The following is a 23,314-nucleotide window of genomic DNA, read 5'->3' as shown; positions in this document are numbered from 1 at the left end:
AGGTGCTGCACCCAGGAGAATCCTCCTCTTCCAGTCCAACGTGCAACTGACTATAGCTGCATAAACACACAAATACCTTACAAATTAAATATCCCTGTAAATTAGACAAGTAGCAGCAGGCAATGAAGTCTTTGCTTTGGAATATGTGCCAGGAGATGTCACCTCATTTTTAGATCCCAAAAGGCCTTTCAAAATGATCTAATTTACACTTTTACCTAAAAAGCTGAAAAATCCATCCATTTCTAATGAGCAGCTGAGCTGGGGCAGGTAAATGATAGTGGTTTCTTAGCTGGGAAGACTTTCTCCCTCACATTAACAATTTCCTGTTTAACCATGTTTGGGGTTCAGGTGCCCACCCAGCCACTAGCAGCAGGTTGGCCTGCGCTCCTGACTGTGTGCAGGGGCTGGCTGGCCCCCCACAGTCCTGGCCTGAGAGCTGACTGACTCCCAGGCTGGCACACAGAAATAGGGACAGTCTGAGCGCTGCTTTGGGGCTGGTTGAGGCCATACTTCACTTTGGTAGGATAACAGAGAATGGGGAAGAGAGGTAAGTTTTACCTATCACACGTTTTTCTGTGGTGAAGTTTTTTTTCTTGCCTTTTTGTTTGAATGAATGATTTAAGTAAGAAAAATAAATAAATAAGCCACCCGAAAATGTAGTTTCCTTTGGGTTGGGTCTCTTGAGTTTCCTGCTACCATAGCTTCAAAAACAGCTGTTCTCTAAACCCTCTCCCCAGGCTTCACCGCAGAGGCAGCCCTGTTTGGAATGGGACCATCAGTCTGAAACTGTTCAACTGATTTCAATATAGGTGCCAAGATAAGGAGAGGAACCCACAGTGGTTGTGTGTACCATCAGCCATGGTAGAAGGTCCTGGGGATGGTGGAAAGCATGCCTGTCCAAGTCCCTCACAGGACGTGGCCACTATGCTATCTGGTTTTCCAGTGAGGCCTTCTTTTTGGGGCATGTGATGAATACAATCCAGTATGGCTCATTCTAATGTGTGACCCTCCAAAGCAAAGACTTTCCAAGCCAGTTTTGAGTTAGACCAAAAAAACAAACAAAAAAAACCCCACCATTCAGTGCACCCCAATTTCGCTCTTCCTCAGGCTTTCTTCCCTCGCCTGTCACAGATACAACGCTTCTGTCCAACTCAACAGCAGCAACATCACTGATTTCATTTTATAAGTGACCTTCAAATTTCATCTTCACTTCCCTGAAATCACCATCAGCTGCAGTCCTAAAGCTGTCTCTCAGCACAGACAGAGCCTGCTGGATTGAGCGTACACCAGGAGAGCATGTGTGTCCAGTAGACTATGAAGACTTCTAACTACATTAAAAACCTCACATGCCACTTAGGCAACAATATTAGCGACCCACGTTTTAAGGAGAGAGTTTTTAAAAATCCACCACAGATTTTATTGATCACTTTTCAGGTAAGTCCGACTTCTACATTTCTTTTATTAAGCTCTCCATGATTCAATTTTCCTCTTCTTTCCAAAGCAATCTTAAGTGAAGACCAGAGACCTGGTCTTCAGAGATGAGCCCGACCTAGACTGCAGATCAGAAGTGGAGTCTAGGGGATGACAAGCCTCGCTAGTTACTGCTCTGCAGACATGTGAGAGCCTCTGACCTACTGGAAAGTAATCCAGCCACCCACTACCTGTGAGTGGCCAAGAGCCCTCACTCCTGTCAAGAGTGGCGTGAGCAGGTGCTTTCCCGGAAGCCTGAGCAATGGTGAAGCAGAGGTGAGTAGAGGAGTGAAGGGTGGCATGGAGCAACCCCCATCACTGGCAAAGCACTTCAAGAAACATGGGGGCTTTCTTTAACCCCAGTCATTCCTATAGAACCTACTGGCAGCTAAAAGAAGCAGCGTTATCTTCCATGCTGGTCTCTGGCAATGGGAAGACCTGGCCTGTCAGAAGGAGAGGAGACTGTTGGCAGTGAACGCCCTCCTTTCTCCTTGAGTGGTATTTCCACACTACATGAAGTGGACAGTAACAAAGGAGGAGAGACAGAGCAGGGTACAGCAGCAAACCACGGGGCAGGGCTCACTGCATGCTCCTCTTTGTTGCTAGGTCTTTCTAGTTTTATTGGGAGTTGGTCTTAATCTTGGGATCCGAAAAGCCAAGGCTGCCATGTTTGCTTATTTTATGATATAGGGCGATGAGCTCCTGGATTTGCAGGGAGAGTTCCAAATTTATACTGAAAGCTACACTTCTTTGATCAAAGGGAGCTACAACAATCAAGGCCCTAATCAGCATTGTTTGTCACCAGAAAGTGAAATGTTCCCCCTTGTGGGAAATGTGTGCATGACACTGCTCTAATTTCAAATATGCCACCCTTCACGTCAACAACAGAACCCCGAAACTCCTGAGCAAGAGCCTCCCTCCCCGGGGGGAAGAGCAGTTCACAAGGCTCCTTCTGACTGCTGCCTTCACAGCCTGCTGCCAGGTCCTGTGTCTTGTGAAACTCCCTGCATCCCTGACCTGTCCCTTCTCACAAGGCCAAAAGCAACCACTCCCCCAGTCGACTGAAAAGGCCCCTCGTGCATTTCCCACTCCACAAAATTCTGTAACCATACTGAGTAAGCCCCCGACTTGACTCAGAATCTTAACTGTCCCATTTTTGAGCCCACTACAACTTCTTCCCTGAATGGAAATGCAGGCATTAGCCACAGAAAGAGACAGAAGGGGGGGGAAAGGTAAATTTTTTTCTCAGGGTCTAACAAGGCCAGATGCTTTCCTCCCTTAGTCTCTAAGCCACCCAAGAAAAATTTAAACGGTATCACAGAGAAAAAAAAAGTAACCTTGAAAAACAGTCAGAGGTATTATCCAAACCAACAGTGAGATCTCAGTGGTGATCACGATGGGCCCTATCATACAAAAGGAAGCCAAAGTACACCAAAAAAATAACTTGGAGACTCCCTGGATTCCCTCAGGTGTGTGTGTATGTGTGTGCGCACTGCTGTTTTTACATCTTTTTTCCTTTCGTTAGGCCACATGCTACTAAAAAATTCTTAGCACAAGAAAAAAGGAAATAATACAGAGCCATGAAGATGGGCAACAGGAGAACTAGAAAAAGTGCTGGACGAGGAGGGAAGAGTAGTTAATTAACCACAGGGTTACATACAGGAGCAACCGTCAAGAATCACAAAGAGAATGAGAGGTAACACTTCCTTTATCTCTCGAAGACGAGTGCAGCTCAGCAGTCGCTTAGTACTTCGGCTGGCTGGGGCATCTGCGTGAGAGTTTAGACCTGTGGGACGAACAGGAAGCGTGATCAGGAAACTGGATCCAGGTGTTCCTCACCTCACAGGTCTTTTTCCTCTGCAGGTCCAGCTCTTCTAGGTTGAAGTCCTCCCCACTCTGGGGACCCTGTGGCTGAATCACAGGGCTGAACAGTGGGAGACACTAAGGTCCTTACAATCTTCCCTTTACTTGGTGCCCCGGGCCCCACCTGCAGACCCTTCCGTGAACAAAAAAAAACAAAGGAGGTCAACAGGTGCATGTGTGACCCGAGTCCCCTCGGTGACCAGGATACAAGGAGGTACCATGAGGAGCAGAGCCTCATCATCACCCTGCAGCTCACCAGAGTCCTGCCCTCCTCCATCTCCACCTCTCCTATTTATGTTGACATCTCTGAAGCCCAAAGCCCAAGGGAGAAGGCCAACAGAACAACTCCTTACCTTATCGTGCCAGCAAGGAGTGGGTTGAAGGCATATAACCAGTCATTCATGTCTTTGTCATTGAGAGCCTGCAGAAGGACCCCACGGTGCTTGGTGCACACAGCAAAGGTGTGAGGTGTCTGGAAGAGACAGAGGTAGAGGAGAGGCTGCTGCATGGGACGAGCAATGGGGACCGTCCTGCCACATCTGCTGGTTCACAGGGTATACAGAGCTTCAGGCTAAAAGTTCAAGGAGTTCAAGTCTACAGGAGGATCCATGCCACACGACAGAACCCTGAACTCAAAAGGGAAGGCACACGTGGCAGTGAAAGCGTCAGGGCAGGGCAGGACTGACCTTCAACATGGCCTGCTGGTCCTCGCTGTATTCCACCTGTGCTGTGGAAAGGTTAATGATGCCACGCTCCACAGGGTCCTTGTCACTGTTATAGATGAAGACATAAGGGCGGCGGACCACGACAAAATGTTTAGCCCAGTTGCTGGAAAGTGGCTCTTTGAAATGCAGATATCCTTTCTTAGAGACCACTGAGCTAAAAGGATAGTACAAAAAAGTTAGTTTCTCACAAAAAGAAAATGATCATATGCTGAACACAATGATGCATGCCTGTAATTGTAGTCACTGGGAGGCTGAGGCAGGAGATTGCAAGTTCAAGGCCAGCCTCAGCAACTTAGCAGACCCTAAGCAACTTAGAGACCCTGTCTCAAAATAAAAATAAAAGGGCTGGGGATGTGGCTCAGTGGTTAAATGCCCTGGGTTCAGTACCCCAGTACAAGGAAGGAACAAAAGAAAGAAAGAAGGAAGGAAGGGAGGAAGGAAGGGAGGAAGGGAGGGAGGGAGGGAGGGAGGAAGGGAGAAAGGAAGGAAGGAAGGAAGGGAAGGAAGACAATCATGAGCTGAGTACCATCAATGGTCTATTTGTCCTAGATTCTTTTCTGCCAAAGCAATACAGCAAAAGAGCAAAAAGTGCCCCAACACCAAGCTGAGTCAGGTGCAGATTCCTGACGAAGTACAACTGGGGCAGAAACCCAGTACAGACCCCCACCCCAGATTCAAAGTGCACTAGATGAGAACAGGTTCACACACATGGGGTGGAAGTAAATTCTTGCTGATTTTTTTTATATCTGGTATCCCTGGGGCATATAGTACTTACCCTGGTCTAATTTCTTCAATATCTGGAACAAGATTGAGAAATTCATTTTTTCCTGCTCTGGCCAGATAGGGTGTTTCCACAGCTGGAACAATCTGAAACTGTTCGAATTCTGGGCAGGGACTAGAGGCTCGGGAATTGGCTTCTGGGGTCCTTTAAAAGAGAGAGGTTAAAAACAAAAGGGTAATGAGAGTTTCAGTAAGGTCAAAGTATCTTGGGAAAAGTCACCTCTCCAGGAGGGAGGGTATGGTTCCTCTCCCAGAGCACCAGTTGCAAATGTCAGTTTCAGAGAACTCAGCTGAGTAGAAAAGCTAGGATCAGAAAGTTAATACTGAATTCTACTGGTGTCCTCCTGGAGTTGCAAGAGGACACTGATGATCGCTGAGGTTCAGTAATCTTCTACTCAAGGCCCTCTGAACACAAGTTCCTGAATGTGAACTCTATTCCCTTATGTTTCTTTTTAGTTGTGCAGCCAAACCTGGAGTGGTTTTCAAAATGTGGTCCCAGTGCTTGCCTAGCATGCGTGAGGTCCTGGGTTCTGTCCCCAACACAGAGGAAAAAAGGTGATCCCTGACTAACAGCAATAGCTTCACCTGGGAAATTGTCAGATTCAAATTCTCAAGACTGTAACAGAGACCTCCAGCATCAGAAACTCTGGGGTTGCGGGGTAGGGGGGCTGTGACTGTGGCTCAGTGGTAGAGCCTAGCATATGAAAGGCACTGGGTTTGAGTCTCAGTACCACATAAAAATAAATTAAAAAAGATATCATGTCCATCTACTAAAAATATCTAATAAAAATCATGTCCATCTAACTAAAAACTTAAAAAAAAAAAAAAAAAAGGAAGGACCTGGGTACCTAATGGCTACGCAAGCAGAGTTGCAACAACAAGCTGGATCAGTTCTTAGCACTGTCACTAAGAAAGACACTCTGGGTTCTGTGTGGTTTGTGTCTTCATAGAGCAGCTTAGCCTAAGATGGTATCTCACTCATTCTAAGAAACATTTTTTTTTTAAAACACTACCACTTCTTAAATTTTGGTGCCTCTGAACAGGTGACAGCATATTAAACTGAGTTATTTCTTTTTTCTTACTGGTGCATAAAATAATCTTATAGTTGACAGCATCCTAAATTTAGCATCATTCATGAGAAAAGGCTCCAGCACATTTCTGAACACTGCCATGGGGACAGTGCTGCCCTCGCTGGGAACAGAGCTAAAGGAAGGCTGGCGTTTTCGCTGGTTCCCAGTCTGACTTCTCTATGAACTCTGGGCACTTACTTCTGGTCTGCAGAGTTGCTCCTAGAGTCTACCAGAGAGGGGCAGGTAGAGGAGGGAGTGAGGGTGGCACTGCTGAAACTGGACACGGAGGGATCCCGTCCGACTGGAGAGAGATCTGACAACTGGAAGCAAAGACAATAAACAGCCAGTGAGATTCAGCAGCAAAAAGCTTCTTCTTGCCAGGCGCAGTGGTGCACACTGGCCATCCTAGCAACTCGGAAAGCTGAGGTAGGAGGATTGCAAGTTGAAGGTCAGACTCAGTAACTTAGCAAGACCTTGCCTTAAGATCAAAATCAGAGAGGGCCGGGAACGTAGCTTAGTGGCAGGGCACTTTGGGTTTAATTCCCAGTACCACAATAAATTATAAATAGATAAATAAAATTTAAAAAGCTGCCTCTGCCATAGGCTTTGACAACCAGTGACTTCCTTTCATAAATCTGCTTCAGAAGGTCACTCAAGAAAATAAGCCCACAGGTCGGGCAGTGGTGCACACCTGTAATCCCAGCTACTCAGGAGGCAGAAGCAGGAGGATCCCGAGTTCAAAGCCAGCCTTAGCAACCTTGTGAAGCCCTAAGCAATTTAGCAAGAACCTGTTCTCAAAATAAAAAATAAATGGGCTAGAGATGTAACTCAGTGGTACAGCACCCCTGGGTTCAATCCCCAGTACTGCAAAAAGGGAAAAAAAAGGTGTCAAAGTAGTAAGCACTATAGTGAAAAATAACACAGTGTGGTGTGGAAAATTCCAGGGGGCTGTAGCTTGTGACAGGGCAGTTAAGGAGGCCCAGTCCACACAGGCAATCTTGGAGCAGAATAATGGAAGAAGCCAAGCATGGGAACATCTAGAAGAAGGCTATTTCAGGCAAAGGAGTGGTGAGTGTACAAAGACTCCAAGCAGAAATGAGCTGGGAGTGTTTAAGGAACAGCAAAGGGTCACACTGATGAAGACAGAGAATGACATAGCTCTTTGAACTGTTCTCCTCACTCTTTGCTGAAGGCAATGGGTTTTATGCCATCAAGAAAAAGCCTTAAGACTTTCTTGTGCCCTGTCATATACAAACATACCACTTCTCCCCAGAACATTCTTCTCCAAGGGATTCAGAGAGAAGCCCCAAATGTCTTTCCTCTGATAATCACTCTAAAAGACACACAGACTGTTATCTTCAGAAGTCAGTGTTCTGACTCTGAAAAATCAGATACACTTTCAAAACATAATTCTATGCTCACATATCAAGCCATCCAAAAGCAGCAAAAGCTGGGGATAGAAAATCTGGGATGCTAAAGAGAAACTGGTCACCAGCACACTGGCTAACAACGATGGCTTCAACCTCTCACCTTACAATCACTGATGCTGCCATGAACTTGGTTGAATTCTCGATTGAAAGTGTGGGTGAGAAGCTGCAGGCACTGAAAAAGAGAAAGAGAAAGTTAATTTGAACTTTTAGACTTCAATGGCTAAACAAAGCCCTGGGATGCAAGGTAGGAGGGGAACTGACATGCCTAAAACTCATGCTGGACCTCAGATGTTACCTAAGCAGCCTTGGAAATTAAGTACATGGCAAGGGAAGTCCAGTATATGTATAATAAAAATGATAAGATAAATAGATTTAGTTGGGCATGGTGACACATGCCTATAATCCAAGCAACTCAGGAGGCTGAGGCAGGATGATTTCAAGTTGGAGGCCAGCTTCACCGATTTAGCGAGGCCCTAAGCAATTTAGTGAGATCCTGTCTCAAAACAAAAAAAGGTTGGGTATGTGACTCAGTGGTTGAACAACTATGGGTTCAATCCCCAGTACCAAAATAAATATAATAATAATAATAATAAAAAATAAATGAATTTAAAAAGGTCATTCTCAGCAGGATATGCGGCATACATTTGTAATCCCAGTTATTTGGGAGGCTAAGGCAGGAGGATTCCCAAGTTCAAGGCCAACCTGAGTAGTTCAGCAAGAGCCTGTCTCAAAAATAAAAAAGAATAAGTGCTGGGAACATGGCTCTGTGACAAAAAGCCCCTGGGTTCAATCCCAAATGCCTAAAAAAATAGGCATTCTCAACATCACAAAAGTGAATTATTGTCAGGCATGGTGGTATGTGCTTGTAATCCCAGTTTGGGAGACTGAGGCAGCAGGATCATTTGCCTAGCATGTACCTAGCACCCATGAGGTCCTGGGTTCGATCCTCAGCATCACATAAAAAAACAAAATAAAGGTATTTAAAAAAAAAAAAAAAAGTTCAAGGCCAGTCTTAGCAACTTAGCAAGGCCTTAAACAACTTAGCAACACACATCTCAAAATAAAAAATAAAAAGGGTGGGGGATGGAACTCAGTGGTTAAGAGCCCCGGTTCAATTTTTTCTGTTTGGTTACCGGGGACTAAATTCCAAGGCACTTGACCACTGAGCCACATCCCCAGCCCTATTTTGTATTTTATAGAAACAGGGTCTCACTGAGTTGCTTAGTGCCTTGTTTTTGCTGAGACGGTTTTGAACTTGTGATCCTCCTGTCCCAGCCTCCCAAATTGCTGGGATTACAGGCATGTGCCACCAATGCCTGGCAAGAGTTCAATCTTTAGTACCAAAAAAAAAAAAAAAAAAAAGTGGATTACTGAAAACACCATAGTATGGAAATGCTTAAGAATGTAATAGTAGGGCTGAGTTGTAGCTCAGTGGCAGTGCTTGCCTAGCACGCATGCAGCACTGGGTTCGATCCCCAGCACAACATAAAGCTAAAATAAAATGAAATAAAGGTATTGTTTTTTAAAAAAAGAATATAATAGTACCCTTTAATTCTCAATACATGGAGACTTCTGGATGGACAAGTTTTCCTAAACAAACTAGGAAACTATTAGGTTATGAAAACAAATACAAAAGCCCTCTCACTTCATATTTTGTTTTCAGTTAGTTGCCTAGCAACTATACACCTGGGAGTCATCTTCAATAACCCTCTTTTTTCCCACCATTTTCTGCAGATTCCCCTTCCTCTTCATCCTTACTAAAAAGGCTTCAACATGTCAGGCACAATGGCTCATGCCTGTAATCCCACCAATTCGGGAGGCTGAGGCAGGAAAATCCCAAGCTTGAGGCCAACCGCAGCAATTGAGACTGCTCAAAACAAAAAATAAATAAAAAGGGCTGGGGATATGGCTCAGTGGTAAAGTACCTGTGGGTTCAACTCCCAGTAACCCCTGATCCTTGCCAAAAGAAACATTTCGAGATGGGTCTGGGGATGTTGCTGAGTGTTAGAGTGCTTGCCCAGCATGCACAGGCTCTGGTTAGATCCTTAGCACTGAGCCCCCACAAAAACCGATTTCATCATTTCTTACTGGATTACTGTATGAAAGGGGTCTCCTTTCCTCAGTGATTCTCTTCACTACTAATCCATTCTCTTTATTGCTGCCAGAGAAATCTTTCTCAAAAAATAATGTTTAAAATATTTCCATGTAGGGCTAAGGATGTAGCTCAGGGATATACACGTTTAGCATGCATGAGACTCTGGGTTTGATTCCCAGCATTGGGGGAAAGAATGCCAACACGACTCCCAGGATCCACTAGAAACTTTTGTGCCCCACACAGTGCTCTGGCCTATCTCCTGTGCCTCTTGAATATGGACTCCTCTTGAATATGATCTCCCTTCCTGATCATAGAAGAGGCAGCTGGTTCTCCTTCCTCTAAGTCCTTATAAGCCTCCCCCTAAGAGAAACATGCCTCTGTTGTAATCCTAAGCATAAAGCAGGAATCGAGTCTTATTTACTTGTGCATTCACAGTGTAAGCACAGGCCTTGAACCAGTGTCTTGCAAAGAAAGTGGCGAAAATGAACAAATCGCAAGATAAGTTCAGAGCCTGGAGGTAGGAACGTTCAGCCTGGGAAGGAGCTCTCACCTTGGTCGCCAGCTCTTTCTCTCGATCCACCAGGCTTTCGATGTCTGCTGAGTCGTAGCCACTGCTCTCGCTAGGTGTGATGGCACTTTCAAAGGTGGTGGTTGAGATCTGAGATGAGATGCTGGTGGAAGTGCTGAGGGTCCCACTGCTGAGGCTGGGGGACAATGAGTCGCTCATGGATTTGGGGATGCTGTCACCAAGTCTCTCACGCAGCAGGAGGAAGTGGCGGGTTTTCTCCACCTAAAAAGATCAACGCTATTGCCTCAGCAAACACAAGGCTCATTAGGGTCTTAATAAGCAAAATATGATGGTACATCATCACAGAAAACTGAATGAGCACATGGAGAAGGCAGAGGTTAAGGCTGGGACGGGGGCATTCTGCAGCAGGTACCTCATGTAGCAGCTCTAGCTTCTCCAGCTCCCACTGATGCTCCAGTATGAGGCTGTCTCCACGTGGCCGCCAACCTGCTAGGTTCTCTTCTCCCCGCACGTATGCCACTGAGGTATCCAGGACTTTTCTCCTCCTCCTCTGCATGCCTAAGACAGAGTGAACATTTTTTTTCTTCCCAGAGAAAAATTCAATTCCAACTTTAGGTTAAAATGAGTTGTTAATTCTTTTTATTGGGTAGTGCTGTAAATCCTATCCAGGGCCTCATACATGTGAATTACTAATCATTATCACAGCAAACTAACAGTGATTTCAAGATCCATAAAATTTTATTTATAAAAATTTACACCTTTCTCTCAAAGAAACTCTCTGAAAAAAAAAATTTTTTTTTTTTTTTTTTGGTGGTGTTAGGCATGCCAGCCAAGCATTCTACCACTAAGCTATACCCTCATCCCTTCTGAACTTTTTAACTGAGTTTTATATTCTTTGATAATTATGAAGACTGAAATGCAACTTGAAAAAATGCTCAAGTTATTAGGTGAAAAGTCAAAGATACTAAATATCTGTACACTATGATTCCAAATGCATAAAAATATATCCATATCCAAAAAAAAAAGTGGGAAGGGACTGCGCACACACATTTAGTAGCTCAATGGTAGATTACAGATGGTATTAGTCCCCATTATTTCCTATCTCTTTCTCTCCCTCCCTATCTCTATCTATCTATTTATTTCAATACTGGAGATTGAACCCAGGGCCTCATGCATACAAGTACTCTATCACTGAGTTACACACCCAGTCCCTTTTATTTTTTATTTTGAGACAGGCTAGCCTTGAATTTGCAATCCTCCTGCCTCAGACTCCTGAGTACCTGGAATTATAGGTGTGCATCACCATGCCTGGTTTCCCATTTATTTTTCATAAATGATACATCAGTTTTACAAAGGAAATATATGAACTTATGTTAATTTAAAAAATTCTTCAAGGAATTATCTGGATACTATTGTTAACTGTGACTGGGACTTAGATTCACAGCCAAAGTCTTCTTTATCTAAATCTTTCCTGAGGGCCCTGACTTCTTTTTCATGTATATTCTCTAAAATGACTCACACTGCTAGGATAGGAGTATAGCTCAGTGGTAGAGCACTTGATTAGCATGGGCAAGGCAGGTCCTGCGTTTGATCTCCAGCACCACAAAAAAATATAATAAAATAACTCAAATCCACATTAGTCAAATATTTTTTAAAAATCTGTGCAAGGGCTGGGGTGTAGCTCAGTAGTAGAGTGACTGCTAGCATGTGTGAAGCCTGGTTTCAATCCCCAGCACCACAGACAATAAAAAGACACCCCTGTGCTTATGGTTTGAACGATTCTTTTAAAACTCATGTTGAGCCAGGTTTGGTGGTGTATGCCTTTAATCTCAGCAACTCAGGAGGCTGGGACAGGGTAACTGCAAGTTAGAGGCCAGCCTCAGCAACTTGGCAAGGCCCTAAGCCACTTAACGAGACCCTGTCTCAAAAAAAAAAAAAAAAAAAAAAAAAAAAAGACTGAGGATATAGCTCAATGACAAAAGGCCCTGGGTTAAATCCCAGTACCAAAAAAACTCCCACAAAACTCATGTTGAAATTTAATTGCCTTTGTGACAGTATTAAGAGGTGAGACCTTTTTAAGAGGTGATTACAGCTTAATACTGTTATCTTGGGAGTGAGTTAGATACGAAAGGGAGAGTATGGGCATCCTCCCCTCTAGTTTCTGATGTACTAGGTCAGGGTTAGATTCTTAAGAATTTGAATTTTTTTCTTTTGTATCCAGGGTCTTACACATACTAGGCAAGCATACTACCATTGAGTACAACCCCAGCCCAGAATGTGGATTTCTGACAATTTCCAAGGTGAAGTTGCTGCTGCTGCTCATTAATGTTATAATGCCAAGTCATCTTTGGGCTAAAGTGGTGGGGAAAGGGGTTATGATTTTCCAAGCCAAATTCATTCTAATTCACTCAAAAGTCTTATATTTCATGGCCTAGCAATATTTTGATATAATTTTTGAAACTATTTTACATATCATAAACCAAACAATGTTGTAATTCTGAAAAAAGCTAACTCTTACCACCATCACTAAAGCTGGTTTGTAAAATATACATGGTTTCTAAAAATTTTTTAATCTATCTACATAGATAGCTCCAAAAAAAAAAAAAAAAAAAAAAAAAAAATCCTGTTCTTTTCTTTTCTTTTTGGACCAGGGATTGAACCCAGGGGCTCTTAACCACTGAGCCACATCCCCGGTCCTTTTTTGTATTTTATTTAGAGACAGAGTCTCACTGAGTTCCTTAGGGCCTTGCTAAGTTTCTGAGACTGGCTTTGAACTCAAGATTCTCCTGCCTCAGCATCCGAAGCCCCTGGGATTACAGGTGTGCACCACCAGGCCCTGCGAATTTCTGTAATATCAAGAATTGCAACATATCAAGATTAATTATCACCTCCACAATTCATGGGAGCTTACCTGGACTGCCTGTGTCTGCCATTTTGCATAAGCTGAGTTCATAAATCCCAGTGACGCGATTGCTATTTGAAAATAAAGTAAAACTGCTTCATTTCTTATAGACAAAAATAGGTTAATCTCAATTCCATCTACTTAAATTCATCTGTAGGGACTGTAACCCATCTCAAATATAACTACAGATTTTTCTTATCGGTCACTGTTCTTTTCCTATTTTGAACTAAAGTAGTGTATCTTTTCCTCGGAGGAACCTGTTTTCATCTCAATCATTTGACATCTACATCAATAGCATGATATGAAAACTAAAAATTTGCATTTTGTTACCATAAAAGAGAATAGATGAAAGGGAAAAGGTGTGACTGGAATAAAATGATAAGCAACGTATTCTGGGGATTCTGAGTGGGAAGAGGCATACCTTAAATATGCATAATATTAAAAAGAAAAAAAAATCCTAATTTAATCTGTTAGAAAGACTAATAGTGCCCTTTGGTACCTACAAAGCTGTTTGGGAAGTGTTCACGATGTAATATTCCTCCTTTCTTCATTAGCTTGTTCATCCAGCAACATTTTATTAAATGCTAGATGCACGTCACTGCATTCCACCTCAGTTACTCAGATGGTTTATAATTTGCAAACTAACCACGAAACAGCAAGGTGGGGACGCCTAAAGACTGCTGGTTCTGTTGTACTGGTCGAAGGAACTGCAAGGTAAACTCATCTCAAAAACTTACGAGTCTGGTGACTTTGAGTAGCCACTGCCAAAAAGGCTGCGCAGAGAGCGTGGAGGCGAGATCTTGGCATCTCGGGAATAGAAGACCATGCACACATCCTTGGTGACGACAGCTGGCTGGATGCAATGATCCAACTGGAAGCAGACAAGAGCAGGTGCTGTTTAAGTGCAGCAGAGTACCTGTGACCAGAGGTTGTGCAGCAGCATATTTGGAAAGCTGGTGCCAGAGGTAGGGATAGAAAGGTTTCAGATCCACTAGTTGTTTCAACAGAAACTGAACATATAATATGTGGAAGGTAGGTGGTATTCATAATAGACACATTTTTTTTCCTCTGAGATTAAATGCTGTTATTACCATTGTTCAAAGAAATTGAGGCATAGAGATTTTTCAAAACACAGGGATTTGAACTCAAGGTGTTTCCAGGGTCTGAACTATTAAACCACTCCTAAGCTCTGCCACAACCATGAAAACAAGAGGTACTACTTTCTTTCTTTTTTTTTTTTTTTTTTGTGGTACTGGGGATCGAACTCAGGGCCTTGTGCTTGCAAGGCAAGCACTCTACCAGCTGAGCTATCTCCCCAGCCCGTACTACTTTCTTAAAGTCATACATTCTTTAAAAGAATGGTGACTGGGTTACTAAAGCTTAAGTCATCATAAAAGTTGGAGTCTTTTGACTAAATAAAGCACAGGAACACAAGCTAATATAATAGTCAGCAAAGTATAATTAAGTTGAAGAAAGAAAGAAGGATGAAGTAAGTCAATCTTCCCTGATTCCTCTTTAACTTTCCCAGTGTCCTGGGCTGGCTACTCACAATCCGTGAAGTTCTGAGTCTCCTCACCTCTAGGTAGGCTGACAAAGTCATGTAGATCTTTTCTCCATAGGGTGTCACTCGGTTCAGAAGAAGGGAGTTATGTAGGGAGCTGTCCCATACTGCCTCAAAACGGTAGAAGGTCCTGAGGTCAAAAAGACATGAGGGCATCAGCCAAAAGCAGCTGCTGATACCTTAGTCCAGGTACCGATTCTGTCAGTGATCCTAAGGAATCCTACACCATTTATTACCCACCGTCTCCTAGGAGGAAAAAGTAGATCCCTATTCTCTTGCCCTACCCATCATGAAGGGACACTTAGCAGTGCTCACACTGTTTTTCTTTTGGAACAAGCTTCTGTCTATGAACATAACAATTGTGTGAGCAACTAAAGAGATTAAGATGAGAAGGAAAAGTGAGTATGTCTAGAATCCTAGAAAAACTAAGTAAGCTTCCCTGTCACTCAATGATGAGAGCAGGAATAAAATATCCAGAAATTTGTAAGCTTTAGTCTTCATATCACCAGATCTAATCTCTGTAGTTCAGTTCTGCTGAGCCTCAGAAACATAATACATCTGGGAGCCAGGTGCGGTGGTGTAGGCCTGTAATCCTAGCAACAGCTCAGGAGGCTGAGGCAGGAGGATCGTGAGTTCAAAGCCAATCTCAGCAGTTAGTGAGGTCCTAAGCAACGCAATGAGAACCCGTCTCTAAATAAAACATTTAAAAAAAAAATGGCTGGAGATGTGCTCAGTGGTTAAGTGCCCCTGGGTTCAATCTCTGGTACCAAAAAACAAACAAACAAACAAACAAACAAACAAACATACATACATCTGGGAGGCTTGCTGGTAGGAACAGGTGAAAGAATTTTAACTATGGAGAGCCTTTTTATAAATAAAAGAGTTGATATTTCAGTAAAAGATGATTTTTTAAAAAATCCGGACACAGTGGTGCACATCTGTAATCTCAGCAGCTCATGAGGCTGAGGCAGGAGGATTGTGAGTTCAAAGCCAGCCTCAGCAAAAGTGAGGCACTAAGCAACTCAGTGAGACCTTGTTTCCAAATAAAATACAAAATAGGACTGGGGATGTGGCTCAGTGATTGAGTGCTCCTGAGTTCAATCCCTGGTACCACTCCCTCACAAAAAAAAAAAAAAAAAAAAAAGTTTTTTTTTTTTTTTTTTTTTTAAACATAAAAATCAGCTGTTACCATTTATTACTTTTTAAAAAGTTCATTTTTTTTTTGGTATTAGAGATTTAATCCGGGGGTGCTTACCCACTTAGACACAAGTTCAGTCCTTTTTATTTTTTATTTTGAGACAGCGTGTTGCTAAGTTGTTAGGGACTTGCTTAGTTGCTGAGGCTGGCCTTGAGTGTGTATCTTCCTGTCTCAACCTCCTGGGATACTGGGATTATAGGTATGTGTTACCACACCCAGCAAATCTTATACTTAAGAAAGAATAAGAAGCTAAACTTGGAAGATACCCACACACAAAAAAATTTTTAAATTGTTCTAATATCATTTTTCCCTACTGTTAAAACACTACATTTGACATTTGTTCTTTCAGTTTAGCAAGTCTCATCTGAAATTGCTGGGTCTGATGGCAGTTTTACAGATCAACTCCAGGTTCTCCCTCATCCTTCCCTCCTGTGACCATGACATGTGTCAGAGAAGATGATTTGTCTACTCCACCACCACTTGCTCTCCATAGTGCACCTGATTCACCTAGGAAGAGGGTCTGCACCCTGCTACTAGGTTCCTTCTTAGTCCAGCCCAAAAGGTGACCTCACTGGTTCTGCCTTTTCTAGGTCTCTTGTGATAATTAGCAGGCAAGTCCTCTCTAAACATATCCCAATGCTTCATCCTCTGGAATGAAGTGAGGAAATGACACATTTCTAAGACTGAGTTCCTTGAATCTTCCAAGTGCCTTGTGTGTGAGGTGTGGTCGTGTCCCTTTGTAGTTGCTTCTTACTTTAAATCTTGTAGGGGTAATTCTCAAATGGCTAGCTTTTGAAGCAGCAAGCTTGGGTTAGAAAAATTTTCTACAAAGACACTAAGAACTATACATAGAAGCAACTAACAAGACAAAGTCACCAAGTGACTTAAACAGCAACTGAAATGATAGACAACAGAAGACTTTCTGGGCCTAAAAGGCATCCACAGAGTCCTTCTTAGATAAAAAAAAAAATTGTTGTAATTTGGTTTAAGACAAATTCTAACATTCACTATTATAGTAGAAGCTAACTAAAAACTCTATCACCTTAGTAGCTGTTCTTTTATTGTGTTGTTTTTCTCAAGGTACCTAGACTAAGGCCTACCTGTCATATGGTATGGGGACAGCCATACTTATATTAAAGACAAAAGAAAAAAAAAAAAATAAGGCCCCTCTGATGAGAAATTTGTATCACTGCTGCCTATACTTAGTGATTCATTTATTAAGTTCTGAGCTCTAAATGAGCACTTCCTCGGGCCATTCCTAAATCTGGCTCTTTCAACTGAGGCAATGTTTTGAACTTGTATAGGAAAGAATCTTCACATTTGTGTTTTCATGTAACCTAAAGTGAAAATTTCACTGGCAGAAACCTGGCTAACATAAAGGAAATTTTGACTTCACTAAAATATTCCTATACTGGAAAAAAATCTGGGTGTTTTCTTTTGGAGTTGCTACAACATATTCTGTTGGAATACCCACCAAAGATGGCAAGTCTTTTTTTTTTGGTACCAGGGATTGAATCTCAGGGGCACTCAACCACTGAACCACATCCCCAGTCCTTTTTTGTATTTTATTTAGAGACAGAGTCTCACTGAGTTGCTTAGTGCCTCGCTAAGTTGCTGAGGTTGACTTTGAACTCTTGATCCTCCTGCCTTAGCCTCAGGAGTCGCTGGAATTACAGGCGCGGGCCACTGTGCCAGGCTTCAAGGTGGCAATTCTTTTTTTGTTTTGTTTTGTTTTGTTTTCACACAAGAGATTTTAAGAAGCAGACAGGCAGTGTCTCCCTGCAGAGTGAGAGAGAGAAAATGAGAGAAAGAGAGCGAGAGAGCGCACATACACGAGAGAGTGAAAGCCAGGAAGAGAGAGCATGAAAGTGAGGAGGACAGCCAAAGGTGGCAATTCTTGAGATGTGGTTGCAAGAAAGACTCTGAGATTGGTAAGCAATGTCAATTAAAAGAAATTGGCATGAGCCAGGCATGGTGGGGCATGCCTATAATCCCAGTAACTTGGGAGGCCAAGGCAGGAGGATTCCAAGTTCAAAGCCAGCCTCAGCAACTTAGTAAGGCCCTAAAGCCACTTAGAGAGACTCTGTCTCTAAATAAAATATTAAAAAGGACTGGGGATTGGATCCATGGTTAAGTGCCCTGAGTTCAATCCCTGGTACCAAAAAAAGAAGTTGGCATGAGAACGTGGGGTTAGAAACAGCTGAGTCCCAGCGCACACTTTTCCTATATAGTTCAGGAGGTGGTTAATTATGATTCCAAATAGATTCCTAAAGATGTTCTGACCAACATAGGACCAAAGTAGAAAGAGGTTTTAAGGAGACTGTTTAAAGTATATATTCACTTGCATTATTAATTGTGAACAATTTAAAAACCGACTTTTTATGGTCACAACTGATAGTCATTTTTTTTTTTTTTTAATGGGTGTTTGGTAGTAAATCCAGGGCCACAGGGGTGCTGCAAGCACTCTAAGCCCAGTCCCTGATGAATCTTCTTGAGTTCACTAGGAGACTCTGAAATATGAACTAGATGGAGTCCAGTTAAGATATCTGAGCTAGGTATTTAGCTCAGTGGTAGAACACTTGTCTACCACATTCAAGGCCCAGGGTTTAATCCCCAGTACTGCAAAAAAAAAAAAAAAAAAAAAAAAAAAAAAAAAAAAAAACAAAACCAAAAACAAGAAAAACAAAAAGACTTGGACCTGGCAATATAGCAGCAATGAAGTTCCAGACCTGTGTCTGAGCCACAGTACCACCAAAATAAATAAATAAGATATAAACTCATATTGATAATGTCAGCCAAATAACATTCAGGTTATGTCATGTACTGCTTTTTTCAGCTTCCTTCCATAAATCAAATAAAGGAAGAGATGGAAAAACTTTCTTCACTAACCCAGATTTTTTTTCTATTCCAAAAGAAAAAATCAGGTAAGACAAGGACCCCTGACAGAAGAAAGAAAAATGTTCACAAATATACATAACATTTCTTCACACCAACTCAGCTACCCAAATAGCCAAAGTGGTCTCTACTATCATGAAGGACAAAACAAAGAAGAATATGAGGGGTTTTGCAAGGTTTTGGTAGTGCAATAAACCCTTCAAGCTTTTGAGAGAGAGAGAGAGAGAGAAAGAGAGGAGGGACAAAGAACAGAATGGGCTAGGGTTGTAGCTCAGTGGTAGAGTGCTTGCCTCACAGGTGTGAGGCACTGGGTTTTATCCTCAGTATCACATAAAAATAAATAAATAAATAACATAAAAGTATTTAAAAAATAAAATAAATTAAGTTAATTTTTTTAAAAAAGAGAACAAAGCCTGATATTCCACATAAAGTAAGGGGAGATGGGCATTCCACTTTGCAAAGTAGAGAAGAAAAGCTTGAAGGGGCACAAGAATAAAATGGACAAGCTTAGTGAAAGGAATGAGAAATAATTTAGAACTCTAAAAATCATTTGTGAAGTTAAATGTGAAAATGTACTCACATCAGAAAAACCCAGAACACAAAGAATAAGATCTTGCTCTATCCTAGGCACAGCTTAGGTTTACATGAGGAACAAACCACTAAATTAAAATAGCAATCAAAGCAACATAAGACATAAAGCATTTTGATAAACTGGAATCTTTATGTGCAAAAAAACAAACAGAAAATACCTAGGAATATCCTTATCAAGAAAGAGCCTGCAAAAACATAGAAAGGGCTTTTGTTAGTGTAGCAACAAAGGAAGGAAAAAAGAAAAAAAGAAGCAGCAGCAACAACAACAGAAAACATGTGAAAGACAATTTGCTAATAAGCAAAGTGAATTCAAGTGGACAATTAACAAACATATTGGGACACAATTTGATGTAGTGTTAACAATGACTTGGGTCCCTCTCCCGAGACATTCAATTAAGGAAAATGCTGGGAATAGAAAGGAATGTGGAAACCACTTCAATTAATTACCTTTGCTGGGGGGACTTAATAATTGGGAATGGTAGGAAGTTGCTCTAGAGCTAAGGAAAAACTAAGTCAACATACATGTAGAACTGAAAGACAGGGCAGTCCCCATCAATTATACTCCACTAGCAATATATTAAAAATAACAAATGTGTGTGTGTGTGTGTGTGTGTGTGTGTGTGCGTGCGTGTGTGTGTGTGTGTGTGAGAAAAGACCTCTAAGATACATACCTAAAATACCCAGATTGGAGGTCTGTAAGTTTCACTTAGAACATTAGGCCTTAGACAATTAGAACAAAAGTTGTCTTTCATTAGCGACTCACCATGTTAGGCTTTACTCTTCCTTTTCTTAAAATATAATGACTGAATGAAGATTGCACACTTTAAACTTACCCACTGTCAGTAGAACGTTTCTGGCCCAAAACCTGTTTATGCCAGTTGTGCTTATTATTATCTAATGAAACATTAAGCAAATTAATAAAATATGAAGACAAAAAGAATTCTTGGCGCTGGGGTTGTGGCTCAGTTGTAGAGCACTTGCCTGGTATGTGACGCACTGGGTTCAATTTTTGGCACCACATATAAATTAATAAATAAAATAAAGGTTCATTGACAGCTAAAAAGAATTAAAAAAAAAAAGAATTCTTGTTCCTATGAAAACTGAATTAAATGTTTTCAAAAAATTGTTTTGGGGGGGTCCTGGGGAATAAATTCAGGGGCACTTGACCACTGAGCCATATTCCCAGCCCATTTTGTATTTTATTTAGGGACAGAGTCTCACTGAGTTGCTTAGCACCTTGCTTTTGCTGAGGTTGGCTTTGAACTTGCAATCCTCCTGCCTCAGAGGCTCCTGAGCTATGGGATCACAGGCATGCACCACCACAGCTGGCATAAAATTCAATAAATTTGAGTTGTTCGAAAACAGCTGTTAAATGAAGTTGGAGTAAGATAAATATGAAAGGGTAAAAATCGCAAAACATTTAAATGATAAAAAATTGAGATAAATTATAAAAATGTTAAAGGATTTTGGATTTAGATTTTCTTTCTTTTCCTTTTTTTTTTTTTTTTTTTTGTAGTGCTGGGGATTGAACCCAGGGCCTTGTGCATGCGGGGAAAGGCAGGCACTCTACCAACTGTGCTATATCCCCAGCTCTAGATTTTCTTTATAGGCTTTCTAATTCTTACTCCACAAAACTGAAAATCATAGATGATTCCAATAAATAAGCCTGTCATTAAAGAAAAGGCCTTGGCTCTGCAGGAAAAGCTTGATAAGTGAATGTATACAACATATACAGCTTAAACTACAGCAAAATGTTTAAGGTGTCTATCTTTTCATCATTCTTGACTTTAGTCAACTTTTTTATTAACTAATTTTAAGGTTCTATTATATAAGATAAGCTACTTCTAAAGAAGCCAAATTAATTTTCTACAGCCTGACCTGCTGCTGGGCATGAGTCAAAGAACCTTTCAAGCCAAGAGTGGCGGCACATGCCTAATCCAGCTACTTGGGAGGCTGAGGCAGGACTGCCAAGTTTGAGGCCAGACTTGGCAACTTAGCAAAACTTTGTCTCACAGTTAAAAAAATTAAATTTTAAAAATAAGGGGGAGGATGTAGTTCTGTGATGGAGTGCCTCTAGGTTCAATCCCCAGTACCCAAGGCAGAATATAAAGAATCTTTCAAGCTACTCTAATGCAGGCAAACTCTGCACAACCAGCATTTAAACTGAACACCATCTTTCCCTGTGTACTCTGCTAAGTATCCTAAGAACATTTAAGATACAATTTTCATAACTGCAAGAAAATATAGTAGTGAAAGCCAGCAGAATACTGACTATAGATGTCCAGCAGGAGAGAGAAAGCTATGTGGAGTTACTACTGCCTTTAGACTTTAGGGAAATGGGGTTGTTCACAGTTCTGTCCAGGGAGGGTCAATGCACCCCCTCTTCCTCTCCATTCACTCCCCAGATACACACCTGTTTACACACTCTCTTCCTCTCCTTCCAGTCCCTCCTAGCTACTCTTACACCCCAAAAAGCAAGCAGAAGTTTATTCCTTTTTCCTCTTTCTATGCAAAACTTCACATTCTTCCTTTTCTCTTCCCAAATAGATATGAACAAGTTTTTCAGGAGTAGACAAAAGTACAGAGAAGCCCTGTAATGAGAAGGCGTTCTCAGGGACTGGGGCTGGGGCTCAGAGGTAATGCACTTGCCTAGCACGTGTGAGGCACTGGGTTTGATCCTCAGCAACACATAAAATAATTAAAGACACGTGTCCATCTACAACTAACTAATATATATTTTTTAAAAAGATATTCTCAGGGCTGGGGAGATAGCTCAGTTGGTAGAGTGCTTGCCTCGCAAGCACAAGGCCCTGGGTTCAATCCCCAGCACTGCAAAAAAAAAAAAAAAAAAAAAAAAAAAAAGATATTCTCAGCCCACATTAAAACATATAACTGCTCCCAGCCTTTACAAGAGAAAGAGATGGAGTCTCTGAGTCAGCCTCACTCCTAACTCCTTTCCAGGGCAAAGTAGGAGGAGGAACCACCAGGTCTACCTCCAGTCTACCATGGGGGAAGCAAAATGGATATGCACTTCAATGCATTGTTTGTCATCACTTGAATATAAAAGGGAATTTTAAGAGAAACTAGTTTAAAGTTTAAAACAAAATCCACTGTTTATAGCAGTCACTCTTGGTCATAAGAGTTTGCATCAATTTATCAACTTTATGCAGAAATGAAAATAGGAAGGAAATACTGAGAACAACTAAGTCTATACTAGCAGTAGCAAAGATTGAATGCAAAAGGCTTTATTACTCCTTGGAGGACAAATTTCCATGCTACTCAGGAGTAAGAAATCTTTCTCCACAGCAATCATTTGACCAGAAAATATTTAGTTTTAGCAATAATTGACTGGCACTTTTAAAGCCTTGGGTAGCATGCTGAGTTTTTTGGTCTGGTTTTCTTTATCACTAGGTTATATCTACTCAAACTCCACATGGGGTAGAACATCCATTCTCTAAAGGTAAATGATCACACACACATATCTCCAATCATTTTTCTTTCTTTCTTTTTTGAGAGCTGGGTAGCCAAAGGAAGAAATAGGGAATTTTGAAGTAAGAAGGAAATTAATTTCTTCATCAGCATGTACTTCTTTGGATGCCCTACCTGCTGGAATTGTGGGAAGACTTCAGGTACTTAGCAGAGATGATATTTAGGGAGAGGATGGCATCGACTGCAGCTTCATCCACCTCAGGTTTATTCCTAATCCGGCCTAAGAGAAATAATAAAGAAACCAGACATAAACTCAGTAGGCCAAAAAGAAACTTTCCAATCTCTGTGTAACTGGTTAAGCACAGGATCCTGCAAGGCTTCTCCACAGCCTGTCTCCCCTTTGTTTTACACAGTCAGCCGGTTGAAACCTTATTCTTTGTTCAAAGAACTTATCACAGTCATTCCAATATCACTGCCCTGCTGGAAAAGGCCATCTTTCCCTTCAATCTGGAACCTGCAACAGCCATTCGTCTGGGCTCCCTGCCGTTCACGTTTCCTCCTTTCCAATCCATTCTTTAGCCTACTTTATTCTCCCACTTTCTTGCTGAAAACAACACAACTCTGTTGTTTTAAATCTATAAAACTAGGGACACAGCTCTGCACAGAAGAGGAGCACAGTCATGAGAGCTGGACAGTTGGGTTCAAATGGTGGTCGCTACTCTCACTGGCTGTGAGGCTCAGGGCTTAACACCTGTCCTGACTCTGAGCCTCAGTTC

The 23,314-nt window shown here is 41.8% G+C and overlaps 1 protein-coding gene across 10 annotated transcripts in view; it reads right to left on the bottom strand.

Annotated features, from left to right (window-relative positions):
* Positions 1-247: 247 nt before the first annotated feature.
* KIF1B (kinesin family member 1B) overlaps positions 248-23,314 on the bottom strand; it is a 147,364-nt gene continuing 124,297 nt past the window's right edge. For all 10 annotated transcript variants that reach the window (XM_079142610.1, XM_079142611.1, XM_079142617.1 and 7 more), the window contains 12 exons: positions 22,713-22,818; positions 14,441-14,555; positions 13,602-13,735; positions 12,874-12,935; positions 10,375-10,520; positions 9,984-10,223; positions 7,439-7,510; positions 6,107-6,228; positions 4,834-4,983; positions 4,020-4,212; positions 3,687-3,805; positions 248-3,256 (listed from right to left, as the gene is read on the bottom strand). In XM_079142610.1, the coding sequence (XP_078998736.1) occupies positions 3,214-3,256; positions 3,687-3,805; positions 4,020-4,212; positions 4,834-4,983; positions 6,107-6,228; positions 7,439-7,510; positions 9,984-10,223; positions 10,375-10,520; positions 12,874-12,935; positions 13,602-13,735; positions 14,441-14,555; positions 22,713-22,818 (1,502 nt within the window). In that variant the 3' untranslated portion in view covers positions 248-3,213. The remainder of the gene's footprint in view (positions 3,257-3,686; positions 3,806-4,019; positions 4,213-4,833; positions 4,984-6,106; positions 6,229-7,438; positions 7,511-9,983; positions 10,224-10,374; positions 10,521-12,873; positions 12,936-13,601; positions 13,736-14,440; positions 14,556-22,712; positions 22,819-23,314) is intronic.

The sequence above is a fragment of the Sciurus vulgaris genome (assembly GCF_902686455.1).
Source record: "Sciurus vulgaris genome assembly, chromosome: 1".
In the NCBI taxonomy this organism is placed as follows: domain Eukaryota; kingdom Metazoa; phylum Chordata; class Mammalia; order Rodentia; family Sciuridae; genus Sciurus; species Sciurus vulgaris.
This window is presented reverse-complemented; position numbering and strand designations above follow the sequence as displayed.